Raw genomic sequence first — 20,172 nt, forward strand, 5'->3', positions numbered from 1 at the left:
CATTCTCTCACATTTTGGGTGTGCTGTGCTATTCATGGCTCCATCCTCCATATTTGAGGATGAGTTGAGGTTGGCACTTAAAATAGGGATTCAACCACTTTGTAACATAGCATGTTTCTGAGTTACAATTCATTTTTTAAAAATCCTGTAAGAAAATTTAGCACTTGCATTAAACATTTATTGATCTTAATGATTAATAATATGATCTTAATAAAAGAATAGCACAAAGTCTAATTTTACACGTACTTAGAATTCATTGGAATTTCATCCAGTGGCTGCAGTTGAAGAAATAAGATGGCATTTAAACTTAAGTATTCATGACTGTTAAATCTACCCTGTGGTGACACAATGAAGTAAAATGGTTTGAAAAAATATCAAATATGTCTTTTAAAAATCAGTTTAATCTAATCTGTGACACAAATGCTACAATGCCTTAATCGTAATATATGGTTATTGAAAGTATCACTAAAGGGCAGAGGTATGGCTCTTTGGGTGCTGTCACTGTGTATTTTCGTACCATAACATGTTTGGACTTTTAAATTTAACATTAATTTTGATTATAATGGTTGTTTTTGGACAATTAAGACCCCCGAGTTTTTCTCCTAAAATAATTTACATGACGTCTTAACCCTAGTTCCATCTTAATGCAGTAATTTTGTCTGGGAAGATATATAGGGCCTAATTTTTTGCATCCTAAATAGGGTGAACAGATGTCCTGATTTTATAGGAACAGTCCCATTTTGGGGGTATTTTTCTTATATAGACTCCTATTACTCCACACCCCCTGTCCCAACTTTTCACACTTGCTCTCTGGTCACCTTAATCTTAAAGATCCCTAAGCACTTTGTATACAAATTTTATAATGCGCACTACACATTCTCACATGTATCTATACACTGTTATTACATATATGCCAATCAACAACACTACTTATTCTTTCCCATCCCACATACTCTCACCCATCACTTGAAGTACAACTATCTCAGTGGTGGGATGTGGTAGCTGTTTAATTTCATGCAGCAGCACTGCACAACAGTTTAAACAGGAAGCAGAAAATACGGGGGAGGCAGGCGGTATAGACAGAGAGAATGTAACTATCCACACTGTAATTTCACCAGGGTCCTGGGACTGAAATCCTTGCTCTTACAAAAAATACTGTGTTCTTCTTCACTGAGCACATATGCTCAAAGCTGCTTGTTGCATCTCATCCAAAAGAGCACTGTCAGTGTTGGTGCTTTGATTCAGTGCTGGCTTAGTTGGCATTGGTATTACCTATTGTATCATCAATAACACCCTCCTGCAGTACCTGGGATTTCCTTAGAGACCTGCCTCCGAGTACCTTTGATACCCAACCTTGCTAAGCTTGTGAGATCACAGCCGAAAGTAGATCAGCTGCAGTAGAAAGGATGATAATACAATAATTGAACTAAGCCAATAAGTACCACCATTACCTAATGGGAAAAATAAAGAAGAGAGGGCAGAGCTTCAACTAATTAGCACAAGTATTCATAGTCTTCAAAACTGGGGGGTAGGGAGGGAAGAAAACTGTAGCATGTACCTGCTTCGCACAGTGTGCAACACCCAACGGTTCGACGTAACGCTGGACCACGTTTGGGAGAAACAGGACAGGCGGTGTAGGAAACAAGGGGATGGATCCGGTGGTTGAACTGGTACACTGTTCCTGAGTGCACCTTCAAAAGCCTGGCTTAGGGCCCGACTGTGATTTGTGTTGGCCTTGGCTCTGGTCTGACCTATTGGAGTTGTTGTTACTGCACTGTCTTCTGTTATCTCCACCTCGCCTGTGGTAAGGCTCATGAGTAGGCCAAGGCTGGTAGTGGTGCTGAGGTGAAGGCTGTGGCTTCAAGGGCTTCCTCTGAGTCGCCAGACTGTGCATACCCAGCGACTTCAGTATAGTCCTTGAGTCTTTGAGGCTATGTAGCTTTGCGTCCATCTGGTCCAAAAAAAGTCCAGATCCTTTAAAGGGGAGGTCCTGAAGTGAATTCTGGACCTCAGACAGCAGGCCTGACTCCTGAAGCCACACCGATCGCCGCATGACCACACCAGATGCGATTGTCCTGGCCACCATGTCAGCCAAATCCAAGGACACCTGGAGAGAGGTCTTTGCTATGGCCTTGCCTTGGTCCACCAGGGCCGTGAACTCCTGTTGGGAGCTCTGCGGAAGGTTGTCCTTAAACTTCCCCACTGCTGGCCAGGAGTTGACATTATGCCTGTTGAGGACGGCCTGTTGGTTAGTAATCCTCAACTGGAGGCCCCCTGATGAATACACATTCCTGCCAAACAGGTCCAGGTGTTTCGCTTCCTTGGCCTTAGGGGCCGGGGCATGCTGCCCATGGCGCTCTTTCTTGTTCACCGCCGAGACTACCAGGGAACACGGGTTTGGGTGGTAGCACAAGAACTCATATGCCTTTGACGGGGCACTCCACACCTTTGGCTGTTGGCACACTGGAGGCTGGGGTCTGCCATATAGTTTTAGTTTGACTGGATGGTCTTAATGAGTGGGAGCACTATTCTGGATGGACCTTCTGGGCTCAGAATGTCCACCATGGGGTCCTCCTGCTCAACCGTCTCCTTGGCCTGCAACCCCAAGTTATGGGCGACCTTATGCAGCAGTTCTTGGTGGACTCTGTGGTCTATTGGTGGGGGCCTGAATATCGCTGTGCCTGCCACCGCTTCATCCGGGGATGATGAGGAGGTCAGCAGCTGCTCAGCCTCCTCCTGCTGGTCTCCCTGGTTCCCCTTCCCCAGGGGAGATGCTTCTGGCTTGGGCTAGGGCAGATGACATTGGGGCAGCACTGGACTTGGTGCTGGTCTCTCTGGTCTCTTGGCCGACAAAGATGTAGGTGGTCTGGACACAGTAGCTTCCCGCATGGACGAACGCCGGTGTGGGGACCAGGACCACTACACCGAGTAGCTGGCCCTGGAGGGAGCTCCTTGCCATTGGTGGTAGGCCCAAGGGGTTCAGAAGGGCCAGCGTCCCAGCGGCCCCCATTGGGGGTGCCAAGCAGCCTGGTGTTCCATATTGTCCGATGCGGTGTACCAGCCCGAGTCAGCACCTGACTCCAGCAATGCCGAACACAATGGCCACGGCGGTGCCATTGATCTGTGCCAGCAGGAGGTCAGTGAGTGGCTTCTTGTCTATCCGGAGCGGGACCAGTACCACTGCTCTTGGGACTGGGACCGGTGTCTTCTGGGAGCCTTCGGCGATGACCGGTTCGTCTCCTCCTGGTGCCAGCCTCTGAGGGGTGCCAGAGAGTGGCGTGACCCTTCCACCAATTCCACATATTGACTCACCTCCAGTACCGGGAATTCCCTCTGAGTCAGGGGTAATTGGGAGTCCATCGACTCGGAGCTTGACCGGGATCAACACCGGGAACAATACCAGGATGGTGCCCTTGAACGGTGCACCATTGCCGGCTTCCCCCTCAACAGCACCCTGGGCACGGGTACCGAAGACTTCTCCCTGGCCGGGAGGGGCCTCACCGCTGATAACCCAATGAGGTCCTTGTCCACCTCAGCGGTGTCAGGTGTGGAGGGCTGATCTATTACTCCCTTGGGCCTTTTGTCCGCACTAAGTTCACTTATAGCTGTACTCGGTGGGACTTGTGGCACCGGTACCAACAGTAATTGCACCGGTACAGCATCCATCACGCTCTTCCTGGTGTCCAGGGCCTTAGATGGTGCCAGTCTGCTTTGCGGGTAACATCTGTGCCCTTCTTTCAGTTTCATCTTGTGCCACACCGGGGAGGATGAGTGGTGCCAGGGCCTATTTTGGCGCTCCGAGGCCGATGGCTTGTGGTGCTTGACCGGCACCAGGTCTCTTGACAACTCCGGGGTACTCCATACCGAGGAAACGGCCAACGTCAGGCGCTCTGGGCCCAGGGGCTGCAGCGCGGTCTCCATCAACAACTGTTTCAAACAAAAGTCTCTCTCTTTCTTTGTTCTTGGCTTGAACGCCTTGCAAATCTTACACCGCTCCATTTGGTGTGCTTCCCACAGGCAACATAGACAGGAGTCGTGTGAGTCACTAACTGGCATGGGCTTGCAACACGCAGCGCAAGCTTTAAACCCGTGGGCCTGCGGCATGCCCCGCGACCTGGGGCAGGTGCTGGAAGCCTCCAAGCACCTAATCTATTAAGTGTCCACAACAAAGAGATGCTAACGAACTGATAATAGTCATGTAACTCTAAAGCTAAGGGATTGCTTCTTGTATGAGAGTAAGAGGTTGTTCCAACACCGCCACAGACGGTAAGAAGGAACTGGAGGGGGTCGAGCCAACGGAGGTATATATGCATAGTGCAATGGTGCCACTCAGGCGGGGGCCCCACCGGCCCGATGTGAGGGAAAAGTTTCCGACACTCGTGCATGCAGTGCACGCACACCTAATGTGGAATGCACATGAACAAGCACTCCAAGAAGAACAGAAGGTATTACCCACACTGATCCCTCTCCTCCACCTTCCTTATTCAAATAATTTTACCTCATCCACAGACCAACACTTGTTCCCTTTCTAACTGCCCCTTGATTGAGAAGCTTCATCCACGAAAAAAGTGTCATATGCCATTAGAGGTGGGTGTTTCAACAGTAACACTTTATATTCACATAGTACCTTTCACCCTAGTGTGTCAAAATGCTTTAATGCAAAAACTGGCCAACCAAGCCACACAACATACCAAAGAAGTAGGAGTATTAATACATTCATTTTCCCAATGAGTAAAAATCAGGCACAGAAAGGCTGTAATATCTTCAAAGATCTCAACAGCAGAGCTAGAAAGGAACGCAGGAGTCAACTCTGTCCTGCCCCCGCCTCACATTCTGACTACTAGACCTCTGTTCCTTCTACACATTCTATTCCTTGTTAATACATTCAAGCAGTTAAAAACAGCAGAGAACATATACAAAATAGATACATTTATAATATGCAATCTAGCTAATAAAATATGCAGAATAAAAGATTGACAGCAGTCCTGAGACAGAATTATTATAGCATTTGCTAGTAGTGAATGCTCTTGTAAAGGTTAGATTGGGAACAGTATCTAAATTTATTTTCAGTTGCTGTTCACTGAAACTGGTTTTGCACATTTTCCAAAAGGGATTTATTTTGAAAAGTTTAAGCTAAATCAGGTTCAGCCACTTTTGTGGCAGGAGGCAACCCATGTTTCAAATAAAATTTTGACATTCACATAGCCATAAACTTGTTGGTTTCTTTTTTTAGTCCTTTGTCAGAAAACAAATGTGAAAAAAACCAAGCAAACATTTCTGTATTCGTAAGATCATGTTTATAATCTGTATTTATGCATATACCCCAGAATTTACCATTTGTTTCTTTCTGACTTAACTTAAAGCCACATCAGTTAGGATGTATTGCTAAATGTATCTCTGCAGTAAATTGATTTTTAAAAAAAAAATTCCTGGCTTCTGACGGCTTGATTTCTTAACCGTGACTTGATGTTAATTCTAGCTTCTGTACTGACTTACTTACAGATCTTGTAACTACCCTATATGAAAATGTACAACGGGGAAAATCATTTACTTTAGAAGAAGATATAAACTTCACAGAAGTGAAATTTGCAGACAACTGTTGATTGCCTCCACTGCTGGATATAAATAAGTCCTGATTTTTAGCAATATCCTACATTTTTACAGGCTGAAATATTAGCTTTTAGACTAATTGGGCAACACAGATGACAGATAAGACCTCTTCTGAAATCTGGCCTAAAATGATACAGGTGACATTGTTCAAAGAATTGTCTGTCAAAAATCTCCCCAGAAAAACTATATAGTTGATTGTAATTAGTCTCTGTACATACTTAAATAAGATCAGATTGTTGGCTGAAATTCAGTTTTAAGAGAAGTAACATTTACTCCAATTCCCTCTCTCCCCTTTTCATATATATAAAAAGCCTTCCTTCTGGATTCACTTTAATGAACAACTGATCGAAACTGCATCCCGAGGGAGAAAACAGAACTGTGACTCCCACTTTGATCTCTTCCCCATGGAGAAATTCACTCCCTGCCTAGCTTGCAAGATGTTCATTTGATTGACATTTGCTCTGATGTGCAAACTGCTTTGAACTTCAGACATTTAATTCCCATCAGGCTGCAGTCATTTTTATTCTCCTTCAATAGGATTTACAAGCAGGAGATCAGCAAATGCAGAAGATAAAATAAATTTGCAGGAGCTTTAAATCTTACATCAAAACAGTGTTGAAGTGAGCTCCAATTGGATTTCATTCGGCCTCAGTTCAGTGTAAATCAACTTCTGTGCAATTTCAGTTTAGAAAAAGTAAAGGAACGTTTATAAAAGTGACACATCTGTTGGAGTTTGCCTATTGTATTAAGGTTGATTTCTTTTCTCTCACTCTTTGTTTAATTTCCTGTAAACGTGGCTGTGGTGGATAAATGCAGCTATGTAATACATTCACTCAAAATTCAGCATTTTCTTTAAAATTCTCAAACTGGAATGTTTTATTGATAGCAAGACATACCTTTCTACTCATATATATATATATATATATATATATATATATATATATATATATATATATATATATATATATATATATTTACATACTGTAGGATTTAAATATTTAAATACTTTGGGAAAGAAACAGTGGTTTTGATTTTGTTTTTTTCAAGTTAAGTGAAAATGGCCTCACAGGCAAATCTACGGATGGAGGCCCTAATTCAGCAAGGTACATAAGTAAGTGCCTAACTTTAAACATATGAGTAGTATCATTGACTTCAAGCAGTACCTGAAAGAGGAGGAGCATGCTTTCGGTCACAAAAAAAGAAGGTAAATTACCTGAGTCATGTGCTTGGGACAAATACTGCAACACAGCAGTGCATATATTGACACAAGCTGCTGTAGCAAACCCCCCTCTAGCCTGAAGCACAGGCACACTTCCTCCCACAAAGGAAAAGTTACATTCCAAGACAGCCAGTTCCTCAATGTCCATTAATTTGAAAGTCTGTTTTTCTACATATAACTCCAAGGTTCACACTACAAAAGCCTTCCAGATTCCCTGAACACCCACAGCCATCTTTGTTAGTCTGGTCAGCTCTAGCCAACACAGTTTACATTTCCTTTAGAAGGGTCCAATCCAGTTCTCTTTTGGAAATGAAGCACTTTAAAATACTAACTAGAGTAATACATTTTAAAGGAACTGGTGGGATTCCCCTTATCTCCCACTTAACTGCTCATAAGAGGACGGATAAACAAAGCAAGAACTGTGATAAAATTGAACAGCATTAGCAAATATTTAACCACCTGCTTAAAAAGGAGAAAAGCCCAGCCCACTTCTGAAGGAACTATCACATTCATAAAGTAAATGATCTTCAAAAACAAGTTTGTAGGTTTACTTATTTAAACAGCTACACTAATGGATGTACTGCAAAGTTGATAAGTAATATGTCACACTGAGAAGTATCACTCCATTCTATCTTTTCACAAATTGAGACCGATAAAAGCATTCCATAAACTTATCAGCAGTGCGGACTAAAGCACAGAAAACAGACCTCAAGTAGCCCCAAAGGTGTGTAAACAATGTCAGCTAAATATAAGGAAAAGTTGCGTACTCTTAACATGAAACAAATACCATCATACAGTACTTTAAATAAAGATTTTTGGAGACTCCTAAAATAATTGTATATAAAAATTAGTATTGAAATTTATTTATCCCGGGCAGAGGGAGGGGTCTGCACATGTGTTCGAGTGCTTGCATATGCCACACACACATGCAAATAAGTTCCTCATTGCTCTCAGGGATGACCCACTGCGGCCACTTGCAGAATGTCATGGACACAGGATTGCCTGAGGAGGGGGTTTTAAAGTACGTAGGAGGGAGAGGGAAACCCCAGATTGGGTTAGAGATAATTTTGTCTCTATCTAGTAGGAAGTCAGTTCTCTGCCTCTTATTTTCCTGAGTGAATGGTAGCTCTTATGAAGATTGAGAAACTGACAAGCCCCTGGAAATGTAGTCCTGTCTTCAGGACAAGGATGGAACAGGCAGAACTAGCTCCTTCATGTTACCCCCACACATACATTTGGGTAAAAGGTCGGGATCTCTTCCTTCTGAAACAACTCTTACTGCAGTTATCCCTGGCTTTGTGACCCCCCAGACTGCACTACTGCAGTGTGCTCTATGGCCCCAAGGTACCTATCTCTACACTGCAAAAACAGACCTGCAGCTGCGAGTCTCAGAGAACCAGCTCAAGTAAACTGGCTTGCACAACAGTGCTGAAAAGAGCAGTACAGACATTTGGGCTCGGGTTTCGAGACCACGCCCCAACCCTGGGTTTCAGAGCCTAGGCTCCAGGCTGGGCCCTTATGTCTACAGTGCTATTTATAGCACCATAGTGCAGGGGTTCTCAAACTTTTGTACTGGTGACCCCTTTCACACAGCAAGCCTCTAAGTGTGACCTCCCAGTATAAATTAAAAATACTTTTTTATATTTAACACTGTTATAAATGCTGGAGGCAAAGCAGGGTTTTGGGTGCAGGCTAGCACTCACAACCCTCCCATAGAATAACCTCATGACCTCCTGAGGGGTCCCGACCCCCAGTCTGAGAACCCCTGCCATAGCGTGTATCTGAGTCAGCTGACCCAGGCTCTAAGACCGATTGCCATGTTTCTGGGGTTTTTTTGCAGTGTAGACATACCCTAAGTGTCAGTGGGACTACTCACAGGCGTAAATACTTTGTTGAAATGGTGCCTATAAAGAAGCTACCTTTGAAGACCATTCAGAAGAATCAGCTAGTGCAGAACATGGCTGCCACTGTCTTTGGACTCAATCATGTAAGAAGCCATACGTCTCCCTGGAGACCTGAAATATAGCTAGGCAATACATCTTTAGTCCTTGAAATCAATGGAAGCTAAAGCCCAGGGCGGAGGGCGGGCATCAGATCCTGAACTTCAACCTGATTTGCAACTTCAAAGTGCTGGCTATACAGCTATTTTAGAGCCCTTGTGCGAGTCCTGTTAGCCCAAGTCTGTCAACCTGGGCTGGGTGGCTTGTTCTCAGTCAGTCCAAAATGCTGCATAGACCATCACTGTAAATGGTTTGTGCTAATCAAAACTCTCCTCTCTAAGCATCTGTGCAAGCTGAGGCTGAAGTAGCATCCATCCATGGCCTTCTGGGCAGCCCCTGCAGTGCTGGGCTACTGGATCCATGTAACTGTCAGTTAACTAGCCATAACCTCTCATCCTCAGGCCTATTGTGAAACTGTGCTTCATGGTGTAAAGCGGATGCAGAGACAACCCTGTGTTACCTCTCCCATTGTGGTGTTTAGACGTGCTTGTAATTATTAGAACTGGGAGCACTGGCTGTTGGGAGTCTGAAAGGACAGGAAACAGAAAGGACGGGGGAGGAGTTGAGGAGGCTGAGTGAGAGTTACATATGGTGCAGCAGCAGCTTAGTACAGAGGTTTCCACTGTAAAAATAAAGTCCTGTTGAAGTTGTTAGTACCTTGCTTGGTTGATATAACACCCGTGTGCCATAAAGTGGGCTGCTTCTGCTGCATCTTGGCCCCTTACTTAAGCCAGAAGATTTGGTCCTAAGAAATCGACCTTGCATGAGCTGACCACGCAAACCCTGCTACTGCACACTACAAGTTCTATAGTGTGCTTTGATCTATCCCGCTTTGAAACAGGAGTAGATCAAAGTGCACTATAGTACTTCAAGTGCATGGGAACAGGATTCACATGGACAAGAAGCCACAGACAAATGTAATGAAAGTCTACCACAGGCTATATGAGGTCAACTTACCCTCCAACTTGGAGTACTAACTATCCTTGTAGACGAACCCATAATGAGACCTCATTTAGAATATGCACTCAGTTCTAATTGCCTTTTTCAATACAGAAATACAGTGGAAGGCAATCAAAATTATTCCAGGTTCAGGATTTTAAATTCAGCATATGCCGAAATGACTATAAAATACACAGCTCTGATACCCAGGACAGCATGTCACACCTGGAACAAAGTTAACCAAATTTTAACTAATATTTAAAGGATGTCAATTGAAAAAAATTCTGCCTGAGAATTTTGTACTCGGTATAATAAACAACACTCTGGACCCCAATGTCCAAGTTCATTTCGTGTGAGTGCATCTCTGTGCTGGTATGGAGCCTTACTGACTTCAGTGGGGCTCTGCGTGGCTGTCGGGGTGAATCTGTATGCAAAGAACTGCAGGATCTGAACTTAAGTCAAGGCCTTCCCCCAAAAAAATCCTCTCTATTTTTACAGCTCATTTATTTTGTGCATTTGACAGCACTTTATGTTAACTTATTTCCACTATTTTGTTGACGGTGCTAAAGCCCCTTTCATATACAGTACTAACAGGATGACCCCACTCTGATGCACTGCTCTGGGAGAAACTCACATGTAAGTTTTTTCCTAGGGCCTACAAGAAGGGATTTACTAGCAGCTGCAGTTATATTAAAGCAAGATTGCCAAATCAGCACACAGATAAATGGGCAACTTGCATCCTTAGAGTTTCCAAACTACTTAATTTGTGTTTCCTTGGGAGAGGAGTGTTTTAAGCATTATAAATGGGTGATGTAGTCTTACGCAATAGGGTTTTATTAAGTCAAGGAGCAACATAATTCAATTAAACAGTATTTTTATAAAAAAAAAACTCACCCCAATTCAATCATAAACTATGTCTGGAGCCTGCCTGACATCTGTTTTTCATGGATTCTTCAGGCTCCTTTAATGTGGAAACCCACACTTAATTTTTCCCAGGAGGTGTTATGAGATTAAAAGATCCATACTATTTTCCCCTCTCCGCCTTCTCTACCACACAGCAGGCTAGCTGTCCTTCTGGCTGAGAAGGGCTGGGCACAGATTTATCTGCCTCTTATAACATTCTTCTGATTGGTTGGAGTAGTGATATGTGCTCTCTCTTCCAAGGGCTCAGTGTGCTGGCACGGCAGTGTTCCCAGACTTTTAAACCCTTGGAATGGGGAACAGGCTCAAATCCGTAATTCTGATCTCCTGACTGCTGACATACTTTGTTACCATTGGACTGCCTTGGCCAATACCATGTTTTTGCACCTTCTGCTTCTGTACTAAGCTGAGACGGCTTGCAAACCACCTGTCTGACATTAGCCCCTTTCTGCTTTGCAAAAAGCCCAGAGACAAATGTAATGGAAGGTGGGAAAGGCTGGCCAAACACATGCTCTCTCTCACCAGTGGAATGCTCCTTCAAAAAGGACCTCAGTCTCGACTCCTATCAGCAGTAGAAAGAAGACCTTATGAGTTCATTTGTGCAGGGAGTGATAATTTGACTACCAGTTTTTCCTCCCTAGCAATACAGAGTTATAACCACTGATCCATACAAGAAGGAACATTTTAGGATGTTGGAAAATCACTAGGAAAGAAGGGGATATCTGGTTTTTTAGAGGTCATCCAACGGGGCTTGCTAATGAGGTACTTACTGTCCGCCACTTCCAGCAGCCCCCATTGGCTCCAGAGCAGTGATCCGCGGCCAGTGGGAGCCGCAATCAGCTGGACCTGTGGATGGGGCAGGTAAACACACTGGCCCGGCCCGCCAGGGGCTTTGCCTACACAAGCGGCGACCCCAGTTTGAGAAACCCTGTATTACAGGGAATTCTTCTTGGGGTTGACTTTTAAGTTCCTCTGAAAGAGCAGTCTTCTCGCAGGCAAAGCTGGCTCTTTCTTCCACACTGCCCTTCTTTGGGCTTCTTTGAGAGAAGATAAAGTAAAGTAGATTTGTACCTGTCTTCAGTCTAGGCAGGATATTACTTTGTCTTTAAGAAACAGACTGAATCTCCCCAAGAATTCAGGTGCAAGAGGTACACTAGGCTTTGGAGTTAACAAAGGGCCCAGACCCAGGACATGCAAAACCTCGTGTCTGAAGCTACCAGACTGTGGAGGCAGAGACCCTTTTCAGAGAATGTAGGCCTGAGCTATCTGAGCCTTGAGAAGACACCCATGGAAGTCCTACTGCAAATTTCTGTGGGGCTCGAAGTACTTTATGAATCACTCCACTGCAGAAAAATTCATCTGCATGTGATACACTTGCATAAAGCTTTCATCCCCCCCCCGCGTTACATATTGCTATTTTGTTCTGTATTTAAACCTTGCTGAAGTCCAGCTGTGAATGCAGCTGAAGCAGAGAAACACAAAGCCTGGTGAAGAAAGGTGCAATGCTCTGTGACTCTGATTCAGGAGTCCATCTCTATTCAGCAAAGCACTTAACTGTGTATTTAACTTTATGTGATTAAATCCCACTAACATCAGCACATGCTTTAATACTTTGCTAAATAGGGATAGATTTAAGCATATGCTAAAATGCTTTGCTGAATTAGAGAATATGGAGAAGTTGGTGCCAAAACTGCTCAACAGCCACTTATTGCTCTGCCTTGGTGAAAGGACTTGAAGTGGAGTGTGAGAGAGAGATTGAGCGAGAAAGAGAGAATTCTGAAATAAAAACCATTCCCCTGCACACACTCCCCTGTGGGGAGAGGATGAGTGAACGAACAAACATGACAGGATGTCAGTCACAGTGCTTAGTGCACTACTGGAAAGGACTCAGATACTACAGTGACAAGTGTGGTATAAGAACCTATACAGAATATAATAGTACAGATTGGGGGCTCCAAGTCCAAGAAATAGTGTTATGTGTTCCCCATTCTGACACGACAGCAACAGTCACCCAACAAATTATCATTTGTATTCTGTCATACTATGATTCTGGTACATTAACGCCAGCTGTGTATTAGCAGGGTTGCTGCTGCTGCTAAATGTAAACAGCCCTCAGCTACACTTGGAACACAGTGGGTGGCAGGGTCAGATGACAAATATATTTTCAAACTTACATTGCAAGTACAATAAAATACAAATTACAAATACAAAACTACTACTTGTCAGTGTCTTGGAAAGCAATCTGAAGTAGTTTTCCAATGAATCCTATATCTATGCAATTCTAGAAATCTTAAACATTACACAGAGATATGGTTTAACAAGCCTGTATAAAACCAACTGTTCATATCAAACTTCTTCACATAGTTATAAATATTGTTCATTTGGACTCTGCACGATATGAGCTTTATCTCCAGTTCCACATAATGGCAATAAACTACACATTGTTTTCATTGTCATCTCTCACTACTTTAATTGAAGTAGACACTAAAATGTCAAGCTTATTTTATGTTGAATTTCCAATTTTATTGGTTCTATTTTCTTTTTATTGGTTTATTTTTACTACTCAGTTGCTGTACTCTTGTGTTTTAATTCATCTTAAGCAATATAGCAATGTATACATTTTACTTCTAAACCAATGCTCAGATTGCTAAGCTATATACCAACAATAAACTGTCACACTTTAATCATCTTTGTCAAAATAAAACCCTCCTCTTTCACACACAAACACAAAAAAAACACTATTCTATTAATCAGTTTTTCCATACTAGCCTGCTACAAATACTTCATTCCAATTTTCCATAAGATGCTGGCAAAATTCCATAGTACTGAAATTACAAAAGGCTGGAAGAGAAATATATGGAAAATCTACTATAAAAATAAATGCTAACAATTTGGCTTCTGATTATATACAGAACTGAAATGGCTACGCTTTCTATGGGTGTCTGGTAATAATTTGATTGAATAATTTGATTTCTTTGGAATTCTCTTACACTAGTCAAGATGCTTGGATTATGCTCCCGCTTTTACCACCAGGTAGAGACAAAGAGTGAAGTGTTAAATGGTGTCATATCCTTTGTTTAAGAGGGTCTTATGGCTTGATGTCCTAAAATAAATTATAACTAAATTATAACTACAGTGCAGGAGCATTCATAGTATGGGGTGATGTGTTTAGACCAGTGGTGGGCAACCTGTGGTAATCTGATTGTGGGCCACGAGACATATTGCTGACATTGACCGTCCGCAGGCATGGTCCCCCACAGCTCTCAGTGGCCACGGTTCACTGTTCCCGGCCAATGGGAGCAGTGGGAAACGATGGCTAGCATGTCCCTGCGGCCCACAAGTTTCCTCTCCTTTTATGGGCTTATAGGTCGATAGCACAGTACATAATGGAGGTAGCGGTCTTCTTGACTCTTCAAATTGACAGTCTGAAACAAATGTCTCTGACAGCTGTGAAGTTTTTCACCTCCCTGTTCATCACACTGGAGTGTTAACTCTAAGACCCAATAATGCCACCTTAAATGTCAAGGTTAACTATTCCTTTGATGATCACTTTAGCAGATTAGGTGAGAAAGGGGACTGACACCCACAAAGTGGAATTGGGAGTTGCTGCGTGGGGAGGGGAGAGGGAGAGGGAGAGGGAGAGGGAGAAAGAAAGAAAGGGCAGAAATCAATGTTCACAAAAGTAAAGATACTACTTTTGAATGATGTGAATGATGCTGAATGTGACAGTAAGGCAGTTAATAAATACCAACACTCCTTTTCTTTGTATAACCTTTCATTGACACCTGTGGGATATCTGCTGTGGATTTAGAGTAGTTACATAGTTCTGCATAATAATCCTGGCCCCAGGATCATAATTTCACATTCAGTTTGGCCTTCTCCATAGAATTAGTTGGATGACCCTGTCAAACAAGAGCAGACAACCAACTGGGAACCACTTAACTGATTCAGTATTATTCCGCCCACTAATTAGTATCAGAGAGAATATCTTTAATAGAACACTCTCACCTGCTTTTTCTATGTTTCATTAGCAATGGCTCCTATTTATTTATTTTTTTAAATCAGTTGCTGTGAGGAATTCGTAATTTGGATCTATGAACATGTTACACTGTCAATAGATTTGAGGTTCCAAGTTGCTTCTAGGCTAACTCATTTTGTTAGGACAAAACTGAAGTAAATTTAGAGCCTACGAAAAACGCCAAGATAGACGCGCTCCATTAATTAACAAAGACTATGCAACATGGGCAATGGGCTTACAAGTTTCACCCACACCACCTCCATCTCATCCACCACTGCAAATTGCAGTGCTCTTGAGTGGCAGGCCCATTTCTAAGAGATGAGAGGGTGGCTCAGTTTCCATTCTATTCTAATCCTTGGCTTCTTTGCTGAGGCTGCCAAAATATCATTAATTAGCATTAGTCGCATTAGTATTTTGATGTGGGCATCTGTTCACTTGGAACTGGATTGAGACCACCAAACTTGCTTCACACAGACCATTGAAGAGTGATCTAAAAGCTTATTTGTAACCATCTGGGGCCTAACCATGTTGAGATGCATCCGACGAAGTGGGTATTCACCCACGAAAGCTCATGCTCCAATACATCTGTTAGTCTATAAGGTGCCACAGGACTCTTTGCTGCTTTTACAGATCCAGACTAACACGGCTACTCCTCTGATACATGTTGAGATTGGGGCCCATATTCCAGTTCAAATAAATACAAACAAAACAGGTTACATTTTCCAGCACACCTGAAACCATGCCATAGCCCTGGATTATAGCTGTGCTCAGACATCTGAATATAGCGAATAATTACAGTTTATTAATATATTTCCATTCCTAAGTAAACATATGTTATTGTGATACCTCTACAAAGTTGGACACGTAATGAATGTAGTTTGCAGAAATTGCCTTTAATACATATTAACCCAACCCATTTTTCTCTTCCGGGAAGGCTGTTTAATCCAGTCTGGGTTTCAAAATCTAAGATCTCTGACTTGAGCTTTCTCTGGTGCACTTTATAACAAGCCAGAATGACTTCCTTCGTCATTTACACCCAGTAAAATAAGAGAAGCTGGGACTTTAAAATAAATCAGCCAATGATTTCATTACAGAGAGAAAATGGTTACACAGAAAACCAGAGCTGCAATATTATCTTCAGTATAGCTACACTGAAGAGTATTGTGCTCCACAATGAATCCCTTTGAAATAAATTAAGTAGTCTCTCAAAGAGTAAGACCAACACAATCTGGCCTAACAATATGGCCTAACAACACAATGTAATTAAGACCAACACAATCTGGCCTAACAATATTGGTAAAAGCAGGATCAGGACTACTGCTTTGTCGTTTTCCAGCGGCCACAAGAGTGGCAGACAACACCGACTTTATTGCAAGCACTTTACTCCTGTACTACAGTCTTTCCTTTTCCATAACTTAATTGAAAGCATAAGCAATCTTGGCACTAAATACTTACTCCATCATAGACGGTGGAATAGTACAGCAGTCCTGGATTGCAGTCAGGGGTGACGTCAGGTGAGCAGTATATGACGCTTCCACTACTTGCTTATTGCGATTCACTACATCCAAGTAACGGTTAAACTTCTCTCGAATTTTTTTTGCCAGCTGAAAACAAAAATACTTAAAATTAAATCAAAGACTCTTTGTACTATCTTCCGTCATGCTAATGAATCAGTGTTAAAGGAAAAACAAACTGCACACAGTAAAGCTACCAGTTCCAGGCTTTATGCAACCTATCACTTAGTTTTCACTGTGCAGGTTGAAATAGTCATCATGTGAGTCATAAAATGGCCATACTAAGCAATGATACAAAATGCTAAAATATATTTACTGTCCTGCAACAGATATCCAAGAATTTCACCCTTTTCAGCCATGCTAATTTAGCTCTAGCTGAACCAGACGTCATGAAAAATCACCAATTTTGCACTGTGAAAAATATACTTTCAAAATGCATTAAAAATAATGATGTGTTGTAGCTGTGTCGGTAGCAGGATATTAGAGAGACAAGGTGGATCGGGTAATATCTTTTATTGGACCAACTTCTTTATTGGACCCAGACCAGAAGGAGAGCTCTGTGTAAGCTCAAAAGCATGTCTTTCTCACCAACAGAAGTTGGTCCAATAAAAGATATTCCCTCATTCACCTCGTCTCTCTTAAAAGTAATACGTCAGAGTACCTTCATTTAACCATTTTAAATGAAAACTGGTACATAGCTCTCAGCCTTTGAAAGTTACCCAAATTTCATTCTCATATTTTACTCCTCACATCTTCTAGCATAGGACCTGATCTAACTCTCTTTCAAGTCACTGAGTGTCTTTCCACGGCTGTCAGTCAGAGTTGGATCAGATCCTTTGTGCACTGCTTAAGGATACTGCTGCTGCATTTACCATCTAACACAAGTATTGCAAATAATTTTTTCTGAGAAGGCCAAAAGAAAATATGATGGAGATTCAATTAAACAGAACAATATTATTAAACATAAGTACTTAAGGCTTGGCCCCATAATCCATATCTAGGGTCCTAAATAAACAGCCTGAGCACCCCAAGATGTACTTACTTCAATGACAGATGTGGGTGCTTAGTGTCTTAAAAAATAGGGACTCTTGCTGAATTTAGGAGCTTGACTTTAGGCACTATTTGGTAATTTTGGCTATTCTCTTTACATCTCTCTAATTTAAGAAACTGTATATCTCTGAAATGTAGTAAACATCACATAGGAACCTCCCTGGGATATTTGCTTTTAGCTTGTCAGCCCAGGGGAGCCTGGATCAATGTTCATGTTGCACTCCCTGTCAGTACCTGGCCTGGGCCAAGGAAGCTCATGAGCCACCCAGCAGACCAAATTCAGTGATGAATCCTGGCCATATGCCACCTGAGGCACGTTTCACTTATGCTAAGAAGAAGATTCAAAACCCACTGAAATCAGTGGAAATGGATAAGGTCCCAAAAGCATGATCTTGTCTGGCACACATGGAAATATCCTCTACAGGCTACAGCTTGCATTCTGAATGAAAGGCAATAATCTTTTAACAGTATACTGCCAGTAGTGAATATTCAAAAATGTTTCACTTCACATTTTAATTAACTGTATCTTCAGAGCTGAAGAAAGTTCTTTAATTACTATACGTACATCATTTTGCTCCCTTCCAACTCCAACACTTCAGCTAAAGAAATGACCAGACAACACTAGTAAATTTGTACATTGAGAAATGCAATTGGTCAGTTCAGATCTCCAGGACTGACAAATGTCTTTCCTAACTATTACTAACAGAACAATGCATCATGATTTACTTTCGTATATGAATAATAAGGCCCACACTGATAACAGCAATGAATTTGCCTCCATTGTTCTATCAAATGTACAGCTCAATTACAGGTCTCCAAGGAATATAGTTTTTTAACAGACTACTGCTCAAATGAAATGAGTTATAGAATTATATCTAATTGGTTTTGTAGAATGATTTTACAGCTCTTTCAATTGTCAGATACTACGTAGCTGAGTAGGTTCTCTCTTGTTCTGTTTTCAGGCCAACTTTCTTTTGATTAACCGTATTCATCAGCATACTAAATGTAACCCTGGAATATCTTGCCCTCCTAAAAAATATACAAGCCAAAATTTCTACAATATCATGTTTCAATAATGTCTTCAGAACATTTTTCTCTCAGTTTGGGCAACTGAATGGCTGTGCGTCAAGCTTTCATTAATTATTAAAAATTATGGGTAGCAGAGAGATTTGTGCCGGCTGATAAAAATGGACGATGCAACTAACTGTAACAAAAAAATTGACACAAACCACATGTAGAAAAAATTACATAAAACACTTATTTAAATTAAAAATGTTAGTTTTTTGTTAACTGAATACTGTATGTAGTGAGTTTTTTTCACAGAATTTGCTTTTTTACGTTAGCAGTTCAACTGGTAATAAAACCCACGTCCCTATGAGCAACTATCCCTGTGTACATTCATCAAAGTCTACAAGCCTGATAAATCTTTTTGAAGAATTGTCTGTACCACCAAACATAGGGATTCCACTGAGAAGCTGATGTAATTTATTTAACACCTTTCCATCAGATGATCTCAAAATGATTCACACACACATTTTTCCAAGCTACCCAACACCTCTTGTAGTTGACACGTATTGTCACCCGCCCTTTATGGATGAGGCACAGAAAGGAGTTGCCTAAGATCACAGAAAGCTGCAATTTGCAAACAATCTTCTGACACAGTGGTGCATTGTGTGGTGTGAGACAGAAAATTCAGAGAGTCCTAGAGCCCAAGTGGCTGAAGGAAGAAGAACACATTACATGAGCCCAGACCCACCACTACTGTTCAGGCTTACAATCTTCCATGTACAAAACAGAACAGATTGAAAGAACTATGTCATGACCAAACCTGCTGTAAAGAACTAAAGAACGTACAGCATTTATCATCACCTGTGCCCATTTGATTCCCACACAAAAAAAGTGCATCGAGGGCAAACCAACTGTGAAAAAAAGGTAGGGATTATGAGATTATTGGCCCAGTGGACAGGGGGCAGAAGGGGAACAAGTAAATGTGATATATCTGGATTTTAGAAAGGCTTTTGACACAGTCCCACATGACACTCTCATAAGCAAACTAAGGAAATGTGTTCTAGATGAAATTACTGTAAGGTGAGGTCATAACTAGTTGAAAGACTGTACTCAAAGAGCAGTTATTAATGGTTTTCTGTCAAATTGGGAGAACATATCTAATGGGATTCTGCATGGGTCAATCCTGGTTCTGGTACTATTCACTATTTTCATTAATGACTTGGATAACGGAGTAGAGAGTATGCTTATAAAATTTGTGGATGACGCTAAACTGGGATGGATTGCAAGCACTTTGGAGGTTAGGATTAGATAACCATTTTGTGTTATGATGCTACCTATGTGTAATGCATTTCAAATGTCACCATTTGACAAATCAGAGAATTGGTCATAATTCAACAAGATGAAATTCAATAAAGAAAAGTAAAAAGTACTTCATTTAATAAGAAAAAAATCAAATGCACAACTGCAAAATGGGGAATAGAAGGCTATATGGCAGTACTGCTGAAAAGGATCTGAGGGTTATAGTGGATCATAACTGAATGAGTCAACAATTTGATGAAGCTACGTAAAAGGCTAACTCTCCTTCAGAGATGTATTAACAGGAGTGTAAGACACAGGACGTAATTGTCCTGCTCTACACACCACTGGAGAGACTTCTGTTGGAGTACTTTGTCCAGTTCCGGGCACCACACTTTAGGAAAGATGTGGATAAATTTGAGAGAATCCAAACACAATAAAAGGTTTAGAAAACCTGACCTATAAAGAAAGGTTACAAAAAACTGGCCATGTTAATTCTTCTGAAAAGACGACTGAGGGGGGACCTGAGAACAGTCTTCAAATATGGTAAGGGCTGTTATAAAGAGGATAGATTTCTGTGGTAGCTGTGTTAGTCTG

The 20,172-nt window shown here is 41.9% G+C and overlaps 1 protein-coding gene across 3 annotated transcripts in view; it reads right to left on the reverse strand.

The window, feature by feature from the left end:
• Positions 1-20,172, reverse strand: part of CACHD1 (cache domain containing 1) — a 204,106-nt gene that overhangs the window by 88,723 nt on the left and 95,211 nt on the right. For all 3 annotated transcript variants that reach the window (XM_050961970.1, XM_050961969.1, XM_050961968.1), the window contains one exon: positions 16,163-16,311. In XM_050961970.1, coding sequence (XP_050817927.1) covers positions 16,163-16,311 — 149 coding nt within the window. The remainder of the gene's footprint in view (positions 1-16,162; positions 16,312-20,172) is intronic.

Source organism: Gopherus flavomarginatus, chromosome 7 (assembly GCF_025201925.1).
Source record: "Gopherus flavomarginatus isolate rGopFla2 chromosome 7, rGopFla2.mat.asm, whole genome shotgun sequence".
NCBI classification, from domain to species: domain Eukaryota; kingdom Metazoa; phylum Chordata; order Testudines; family Testudinidae; genus Gopherus; species Gopherus flavomarginatus.